Source organism: Merops nubicus, unplaced genomic scaffold (assembly GCF_000691845.1).
Source record: "Merops nubicus isolate BGI_N331 unplaced genomic scaffold, ASM69184v1 scaffold49311, whole genome shotgun sequence".
Classification (NCBI taxonomy): domain Eukaryota; kingdom Metazoa; phylum Chordata; class Aves; order Coraciiformes; family Meropidae; genus Merops; species Merops nubicus.
The window spans coordinates 1-10,291 of NW_008588619.1; the positions used below are offsets into that span (position 1 = coordinate 1).

At 41.1% G+C, this 10,291-nt stretch overlaps 1 protein-coding gene across 1 annotated transcript; it reads left to right on the forward strand.

Annotated features, from left to right (window-relative positions):
- Positions 1-198: 198 nt before the first annotated feature.
- On the forward strand, positions 199-10,001 carry CCNE1 (cyclin E1; the record flags this gene model as incomplete). The annotated part of the gene is made up of 8 exons (XM_008949302.1): positions 199-267; positions 6,802-6,944; positions 7,024-7,159; positions 7,973-8,119; positions 8,956-9,051; positions 9,418-9,552; positions 9,647-9,758; positions 9,844-10,001. Coding segments are annotated over 8 exons (996 nt in total), but the record flags the coding sequence as incomplete, so codon positions are not given.
- Between the last annotated feature and the right edge of the window lie 290 nt (positions 10,002-10,291).

Sequence of the window (10,291 nt, forward strand, 5' to 3'; positions counted from 1 at the left end):
CCCGCCGCCGGGCTTGGCCCCTCGGCCCTCGCCTCCTTTTGTTGGGTGTCTGGGGCCATGTGGAAGTCTGGGTGCTGGGCGGGCTGGGTCTGTCAGCTGCGGGGCCGCGATCCCGAGGGACCGGGCGTGCACCGGGGTGGCCAACAGTCACTTGCCCCATGGCTTGTGCTCCTGGAACTATGTGTCCTTTTTTTGTAGTTTTTACAGGATCCTGATGAAGAAATTGCCAAAATGGAGTTGACTAGAAAAAAGCAGTATGAGAACCAGGTAATGGATTTGGCTTTAGATCGTACTCCTATGTATTTCCTAACCCTATTATTATTTTGCAGTACCTCATTATTATTGCAAGCATGGTGCAGCAGCTAACCTGCTATCACACGTGCTGTATAGACATGAGTGAGGGGGACCATCGACCCTGACTCATGAATAGTGCAAACCACTTCGGGTCATACAGGTTTCTTTGGCCTCTTTGCAAGAGATGAGGCCTGTCTTGGTCTAAACCATTGTGTAAATGCTTCAATGTATCCAGCTGTCCTGGGATTGCAAGCATGCATCTTGCAAAAGCCTTAATATGGGTTTAGGCCTCTGTGGAAGGACTCAGCATTGACCTCTCTAGAGAGCTGCAAGAGTACAGTCATGTGCTTACATGCTCCATCTTGCAGGCCACAAGGCCACACGAGATACTTGAGTGTATGAACAGAATAATCTTTAGATTATTCTAATTAGAGGTGACTCTTCAGAGTCACGTCTGTACTTAATATCACCTAGGGGAGAGGAAACATTCCACTGTTCCTTCCACCATCAGCTCCATTCCTATTGACAAGTGTCATTATCAGACTGATGGAGAGGATGGTGTTCCTGATTAGAACTTTGAAGTTCATACACGGTGCTAACACAGTACTAAAATAGGCTTTATTTCTCTGCAGAATAAAGGGATCATTTCTGTAAAGTCACTTAGCTGTAGAAGTCAGGCCTGCAGTGGAGGTTACTAGTGACCATTGCCACATTTCTCAATAAGACATTTAGAACTAAATTCCTAGCTTCAGTAGTGTCCTCTGCTCCCTTAGTGCTCGTCCTATGGTCTCTGAGTTGCTGTGGGAATCTGTACTGGGTGTTACCTTGGTACATGGTATTGAAAGTATAATGCTTTTGCACATTGTGGTGCAGCCTCTAAACAAAACAGAGTAGCTTGTTTTCTGGAAGGAAAAAGGATGTTTATTCATCTTTTTTTTTTTTCACCCTGAATGCACACAAGAAGCTTGCTAAGGCACTGTCACTGGGACTTCAGCCTCAAGGAAAAAAAAGGATGTTTATTCATATCTTTTTTTTTTCACCCTGAATGCACACAAGAAGCTTGCTAAGACAGTCACTGGGACTTCAGCCTCTTGATGCACGTGCAGGGTGACACTTCAGCTGCAGAAGTCATGATGAGGGAGCACAGACCGTACTCATTTGGTACACAAGGCTATGCATAATGTGGCACATCTAACCAGAAGTGGCAGCTGGAAGTTCTAAGACTAAAGTGCTACCATAACAGATGGGCATCATTGTTTGGAATGGCCTCTGCTTGTTGCAACTGTGTATACTAGTTATCAGTCAACATATTAAGCAGGGCTCAAATGGTGAGCATTTAATGAGGGGATCTCTCCTTCCCTTCTGTCTTTCTTTTGTGCAGTATATTAAACTAATTTCTCACTTCTGACAAGGAAGAGCTGCCTGTCCTTCACCAGAGGTCTCTCCTTCACCAAAAGACTCATTCTGTGTGAGCTGAGCAAGGGCTCCTTGTGCATGTTTATTGCATAACAGTAAGGTATTGTGTCTCTGTTGAGGTGGGGTTTTTTTAAACAATTTTACCTTCTTCCAGAAAGACAGTGTAAAGAAACTTGAAATATATTTTGTGTACACTGACCTTAGAGTCTGAAAGGAGATAAAGACTTCCAATTTTTTGTCCTTGTTTGTGTTCCTGGCCTGGTAGCCATTCAGTGTTACTTCAGGAGTGATGGGTAAATTAAAATTTAGATAATTTAGGCAATAGGTATCCAAAGGGTTTTCTTGAGAATCTTTCAAGTTAAGCTTAGGATACTGGTGGGATTTGGCCCTTTGGTTGTGTAAACCATAAATAAAATGGGTACCCATGTATCCGTCCTTACATGGAGAAGGTTTTTTGTTGTGACAAAGTAGCCAGATTGTTACAGATCTGTTTAAAAAAGCTAACATTTGGCTGCACAGCAGCAGCTCTTCAGTCTATGGTGTGACACAAGCTATTCTCTGATATAAATTGCCATGGGCCACTAATGAGAATATGTTTATGGTTCCAGCAGCAGTATAGCAGGCTTGTATGATAGCCAGTGAGATAGTTATTCTGTTGAGGCACAACAATTCTAAAATGCAAGTAGCTATAAATCCACTGCAGCCTACACCACATGACTTCTACATTAAATAAATTGTTTACTGACACTAGTTTATGCAGAAGGCAAAATATCATAGTCACATCCCACTTTACAGCATCTTCATAGTCAATTCATTAGTTTGCTTCTGTTAAGCATAAGGCCTGAGCTCTTAATTAGGACGCCGTTACCCTTTATGTGATGAAAGGGTGGCTGTATCATCAGGTTGGTGACAGCAGAATATTGCATAAATTCTGTGTTTGATGTTAGAGAGGTGCTGCTGTAATCCTGCTAGCAATTGTCATGCTAATTCCAGCTGCTTTCTGTGGGTGGATAGGCTTCCAAGGCTCACTGTAAAACAACACTTATCTAACTATATTGGAGTCATCCATGCAGTTGTGATACAAACGACATGGCCACCTCCATCCAGCATGGAGAACTGACTTGAGAGAGGCTAGTTTCTTTGGATGGAGCTAACAAAAGTGTTCAGGTGAAAAGGAGTACACTCCTGGGAAGTAGTTTTGATCAGTTTCTCACTAGACATGTATCCAGAACAGAGTCTTACTGTTGTCCAAATGTTCCACCTAACTGGTCTGAAAATATCCTCCAAAAGTTTCTTTAATGAGTCTAGGTTATCTTTGGTAAATGCAATTTAAAAAGCAAAAACCAACTTGCAAGCTTTCAGACAAACAGAATGTAAACTAGATGTAGGTTGAGAACTTGACTTGGTCCAGCTCTGGAGCACAGCAATATTCATACTTGTAAGAAAATTAAAAGTAGTAGAAGCTTCTAGGCTATTCCAAAAGAATCAGAACAAATTAATAATGTGAGTCTCTCTTTTTCTCTCCTACTTACTAATTCTGGAGGCAAAGAAAATCTCTATACTTCAGTCTAATGCATCCTGCAGGTCAAAAGCAGCTAGAATTATATGGTTATTTCTGATGGGCAAACTCAGGCTGCAAACTAGTAGCTGATATTGATGTCTCTGTTATGAGGTGCTGCTTTTTAGTATGAGACAAACAGACCTGTTCCTCTGCCTTCAGTGTCCATGCTGAACATCCTCTGACCTTGCTGTTGGAATGCAGTTCAGGATCACTCTCTCCCTCTGCTTTCCTGCTGCCTTCCTTGCTCCAGTCTGTAGAAGCTTGTTCCCTTGCCTTCCAGCTCATGTGGAGATGCACAAGTGTCAGCAGCTTGTGTTCTTAGGTGTGGCTGCTTCACTGAAGGCTCTGCCTATAACAAGTAATCCCAGTGGTCACTACCTGCTCCATTTTGTCTGGCCTTTATGGCTGAAGTATAGCCAAAAGATCTGTTTAAATGAACATTTGATATATCCGTGAGTGACGTGTTGCAGAAAACCAAGGTGGGGGAACATTTGAGCTTTTAAAAAAAAAAATCATCTCTGAACTCCTAGAGTTGGTTTGGGGTTTTTTTTTTGAGCTGCATGGCTGCTCTGATAGACTTCTTTGGTCTCCTTCTGCCCTTCTTGGTATTCTTTCTCCTAAAAAGCCTTCTCATGTCCTCAGTTCAGTTTCTTCAATCTGTATCTGCTTCTCAGGTCTGAGATGGGATCTGCAGCCTTATCAATTGTCCTATTCCTGTATCTGGCATATCACTGGAGTGTCACCAAGCTTTCTTGCTGAACTCCATGTAGAATTGAAGAGGCCAATTTCCCTACTGATTGTTGGCTTGCATCCTACTCTATTCCTCTTTGCCCCAGAAGTAAGATCAGGACCATAGGATTTTCTACATTGGGCTGCACAGATTTTTTTGTAACATCTCTTGCTTTTTGGCAGCTTCTGCCTTCAGGTTGGCTCTCTGTGAGCCCAGCAGAAGCTCTTCATGGTTTCCTCACACCCTGCCCACCTTAAACTGTTTCTTTTCTTCAGTGGTGCCTCCCATTTCCTTACAGTAACAGTGTGATGTAATGCAGTTTCTTGATATTTTTTTCTTAGTTTTGATTGAATGTCTTGCTAAACCAGCTTTAAAGGCTCAAGAGTCAGATTAATATGCTAATTCTCTCAACCAAAGTCCATGCAGAGCTATAATGTTCCCTCACCTATTCCAGTTCAGAATCTCGTCTCCCTTCCTGGTAGCTTCTTGCTTTTGAGGGCCCCGTGCAGTTTTTTTTCCTTCTTGTCTTGAGCTAAACTGTATCTTTTTCTGTTGCTTGCAACTTTTCCCTACTCATCTTGGTGAGTGATATTATCTTGTTAAATACTTTGTTTTCATTTTTTCTTGAAATACCTAAATAAAGGGTCAAGAACTTCTTATCTTTCCTTATAGAAGATTAAGGGTGGTGAAATCTCTTAAATCTGTTATTTCTGCAGTGTAGTATGTGAAGTATCTACTTTGGTTGAGAACTCTGTGGAGCAGATCCCCTGTCCTTCAGAAGCTGCTGGTGTGGTAGGCTCCTTTCACTAGCTGTTGTATAATGCACTGCTCTCCTGTTGGCTTGCTGATTAACTGATAGGGCAGCACTCCTCCAAAGGCTCTTGGCAGCTGGGCTTGCCATACAGTTTGGAGAATAGTGTGACTAAAGTCTAGTTTTGAGGGAGGGCAAAAATTAACTTAAAGCAATCCTGATGGAACACTTCTATTAAAACTTTTAAGTCCATAAGCAATCCATCACTTTTAAGATAAAGATAACTATTCCCTCTTTGCCTCCCCCCACCCAAATTAAACGGTGGTGTGGCTGTGTATGTGGACTTGCATGTTGAACTCCAAGAAGAAAAACTATCCATCTGTGTTTTAGTAGCTCAGACTACAAAGCAGTCTTAGCTGTGAGTGAACTGTGAAGTGTGGTTTTTTGTTTCATCAAGTCAGTGGTTTCTGTTTCTGAAGCTGGTGCTAGGAGGTAGCCATTTTGCTGGGAAGTGATGTCATTTGTAGCAAGGGCAGGACAAGAATCAGGTGTGGAAGCTGCTTTGTGAGAGGCAAAATTTAATGTAGAACATTTTACTTGTTAGCACCTAATGATTCTTTTGATTTTTTTTTTTTTTTTTCCCTTGAAGCACATTAATAATCTTGTTTGGGGTTTCTAATATTTTAATGATGCAGAACAGAACAGTTTGCATCAAGATGGCTGACTTCACAGTTAGGCAGAAATGCCAAATTTTAATTTGCTTAGGTGTGATGACATGGAGCTGGCTTTGTATTCCACCACAAAATGAAACAAGTAGTTCCTGGGGAACTGTGTGACATGTACACCAAGATCTTGTGTAACAGAGTTAACCAGGAGAAAAGTAAACCTGAACTGAAGTTCTGGCCCAAATAAAAGGGTGTAATGGGTGAAGTGTTGAAAGTTTGCAGACCTTGGCAAAATTCTGTGTATGAAACTTATGTTTCTGTATATGATACTTTACTGCCAATTGCTTGACATGTACTTGTTTTATTCCAAAAACAATTGGATCACCAGTGCATTGGTTTGTTTTTTTTTTTTTAACTTAGCACTGCAAGATGAATAACTAAGAAAAAGTCTATAAACTGCTGTTTTGTTGTGTTCATTGTCAAGGTTGCTTTGCATGGAACCATGACTTCAGGTTTTGCATCTTACACATTCCTTGACAGAAATCCTGACTTTGTATAACTGTAATCACAAATTTAAGTTTGGCTTGCTTATTCTTTACCTGAAGGCAAGAATCTTGTGTTCATACAAAATATTTTTGGTAAGAACAAAATGCAACATGAAAATAGGAGGCTGTGACTTGGATATTCTTCCATGAAACAGTTGTCCTTCAAAATGTGAACAGGATAAATGTTCTTCAGCTTTAGCTACAAACTTTCCCTACTGTGAAAATGAGCAACACCCCTCTACTTGGCACTGGTGAGGTCACACCTGGAGTACTGTGTCCCCAGCATGACAGTCCAGAACATACTGGAAAGAGTCCAGTGAAGGGCCACTAAGATGATTAAGGGGCCAAAGCTTCTCTCCTAGGAAGGCTGAGGGAGCTGGGACTGGTTAGCCTAGCAAAAAGAGAGCTCAGGGAGATTGTATCAATGTGTATAAATACTTGAAGGGAAGATGTAAAGCAGATAGAGGTAGGATCTCTTCAGTGATGCTGCCCAGTGATGGGACAAGAGGAGGTGGACACAAACAGTGGCACAGGAGGTTCCCTCTGAATGTCAAGAAGCACTGGCACATGGTCCAGAGAGGTTGTGGAGCCTCCATCCTTAGATATACTCAAAAGCCATCTGGACATGATCCTGGGCCACTGGCTTTTGGTGGCCCAGCCTGAGCAGTGGGGTTGGACAAAATGACATACAGAGGTCCCTTCCCATCTCTGATTCTCTGCAGTTTGAAGAGATAATCATAATTTCTGTTGTGGTTTCTTGCCAATGTCTTGTCTTCTATTTACAGCTAACATGATTATTTAAAAAGGCAGAGTGTAAAATCTTGTATTTCGTTTAATAGCCGTCCTGGAATAATGTTCACAGAAATGCCCATATGCTGATTCCTACTCCAGATAAAGATGATGATCCAGTTGGTGCTGATTTCTCTCACTTTATACATCTGAGCATTGTTCCAACCAGAGCTTCGCCACTACCCATTCTAGGGTAAGTGGGCCCTCCTGCTGCTGCTTCTCTGCCTTCCTGTAGTCTTATATTTGAGACTAAACCTATTGTTCTGTCTTAGCTGGGCAAACAGAGAGGATGTATGGAAAAACATGATAAACAAAGAAGAGACATATGTGAGGGATAAACTTTATATGCAAAGACACCCTCTCCTGCAACCTAAAATGAGAACCATCCTTCTAGACTGGCTAATGGAGGTAAGCTTTTCTGTGCTTCTGAGTATTTCAAGTGTACTTTTGTTGAAGTGTTCTAATGACTGTCATGAGTACATTTCATGATCTTTACATAACCCATCTAGCACTAAACACTCATCTTCACCAAGTCTGTCAAGGGCACCAAACTTAAGAGAGGACTATATAATGGGCTAGCTGATGGTGTACAAACTGACAATATATTCTGATAATCACTTAGGCTGATTGTGGTTAATAATCAATTTTCCCCTAAAGCTCCACGCTGTAAGCTTTTTAAGGTTGCCCTGTGGCAAGATAGAAGCTGCAGAGATAATGATGAAGGTTGCTGTGAGGAGGAAGGTGTGGTGTCTTGGAGACCAGATGCACCTCTCGACCTCTGACCTGTTATTGGTGTGTAGGCTGTCCTGCAGCTTTGTACGAGGGTCTTTGATGCTGTTTGGATGATTTGGTAGCATGGCCTGCTCTTAATTCTAAAGTATTCATGAGAATTTTCTCTTGCAGTGTGGGAATGATGCCTCTTTGCAAAAATGAGGAATGGATGTTCTGACGTTGTCGGAACGAGCGCTCGCGTTTCCCAAAAGAGTTTTGCTGCTGATCTCTCTGGTTTGGGAGTCAATGTAGTGGCTGTAGAGTCAGTGTGTGTCCAAGGAAACTGTTCCACTGAGGCTCTTAGATAACAGGTTACTTCACAGTAGCAGCAAAGCAGAAAGCCAACATGAATTTTATGTCTAGCTCTTGGGGTTTTTTTAATACATCTGTAGCATCTATTTTTGACAGTACCACACTGTTCTTCACCTCTGTAATCTGATGTCTCTCCAGGTTTGTGAAGTCTACAAGCTCCATAGAGAAACTTTTTATTTAGCACAAGATTTCTTTGATCGGTTTATGGCAACACAACAGAATGTTGTAAAAACACTATTGCAGCTCATTGGTATCTCTTCTTTGTTCATAGCAGCAAAGCTTGAGGTAAGTATCTGTAGCTCTACTCAAACTTAAAAATGTAAATGGACAGACAGCACACTTATGGCACACTAGATGCATTTTGGCAGGCAGCATGGAGTTTGTTGCTATGACTTTTCAGCTGGGAGGTGAAATGACCAAAACTTTTTTCTTAAGACTACCTAACATCACAGTGTATCTCTTTAATCTTAAAAGGGTAGTCTTTTCAGTGCTAGAATAAATCTAAAGTTTTTAATTGCAGTTCCTAAATTAATTTTTTGGCTGGCTGGTCTCTACAGAGACCACTTGTTATGATTCTGGTGTTAGTGTAGGACCTACTGGATGATAGTCTGAGCTGTTCTTTCAGTGAAACAAATTGAAGTATTAAAATACATAGTGCTTTTTAGGTTCTTACTGTTTGTTTTTTAAGAGACCTATTATTCTTCAATCTGTTCTCCTCAAGCAAGGAGTAGAAGGCCCTTTCTTCAGGTTTTAGAAAAAAATCTTCATATCAGTTATGATACCATATCAATGGTCCTGTAGTCAAGCATAATGCATGTTGTACTGATCCATCAAAAGTGAAACGTGAAGGCTGTGAGCAGGAAAGTTGAACAGTTGAAGAAGAAGTCTCTGTATGTTAAAGGCAGAGTAGAACTTCATGAGTTAAGGTGGGCCATGGGTTCTTTTTTCCCTCTTTTTTTGAAACACGTGAAGTAGTGTGGGGGAGGTTCTCTCCTCTTCTGGTGTTTTGTTTTGTGTGTGTTTGGTTGGTTTTGTGTTGTTTTTGTTTGTTTTTTTACCTCTTCAGCACACGAGACCAGTTACAAGCTATTCCACAAATTAATACTTCATCTGTCTTTCAGGAAATCTATCCACCAAAGTTGCACCAATTTGCCTATGTTACAGATGGAGCTTGTACAGAAGATGAAATCCTCAGTATGGAATTGATTATTATGAAGGTAATATTTCAAAGTGGAATTAGTTCTGCTTTAGTTTTTAAAAACGTATAGCATTATCAGGCTAAAAGCAAAGAGCCTCAGTTAATCTTATGTGCTGCTAAGAGGTGCAATTTCTCTTTCTAATTAGGAAACTGTTCTCTAGGTAGCAAGTGATTTAAAGCATCCACCAATATGTGGGTATTAACAAAATTAATTGTTACCTCACCCTATCAGCAGGGGTAGGTACAGGAGAGGCTTAAATTTGTGTTTCAAAAATGCCTTGATGAACTGGAATTACAGCTTCTGATCTGGAGTAAATAAAGTTGCATGGTTTAAGTTAGAAACTCTTTATTAATACTGAAGTCTTGTGAATGTCTGCTCTTTCAGGCTCTTAACTGGAACTTAAACCCACTGACAGTTGTATCATGGCTAAACATTTACATGCAAGTTGCATATTTAAATGAGCTTTATGAGGTATTGCTGCCACAATATCCACAGCAAATATTTGTACAAATAGCAGAGGTAAGGCTGATTTTCTTCTTTCAAATGCTATTTCACCTGGGGGGAGGAAAACGTGTTCTTGTGATAGACTCACTAAACATCTGTTGTTTTGTAGCTCCTGGATCTCTGTGTGCTGGATATTGGCTGCTTGGAATATACATATGGTGTCCTTGCAGCTTCTGCTTTGTATCACTTCTCCTCATCTGAGCTGATACAGAAAGTTTCAGGTATTGGCCTTCATAAACCAAGCCTAATGTGTTTGCAAACACTGACTCTTCTTTCAGGCAGATAAGCATGTGTCTTGTCTTCCAGGTTATGAATGGTGTGAGATAGAGGACTGCGTGAAGTGGATGGTTCCGTTTGCGATGGCTATAAGGGAAGTAGGAAGCTCCAAACTCAAACACTTTAGAGGTGTAGCTCCTGAAGACTTGCACAATATACAGACGCACATAAGCAGCTTGGATTTGCTGGTAGGTGTATGTGGAATGAAGACAAAAGCAGACTGCAAAATCTCCTACATCGTGTTTCTTCTTTGGGTAGAACATACACTAAACTTAAGTGAAGCTTTATCAGACTGAGACTAAGCATATGCAGATGATAAAAGACATGTCATGTCTTCTATGTCATGGTTGTGTCATGGTTTAGGGTCAGGGCTGCCCCCACACCTGTAACAGACATTCTGTGGACTCCCCTCCTCCCCCAAAGGGGAAGAGAAGGGAAATAGAGAGAGACTTAGATTAGACTAGATCAATTAGAAAAA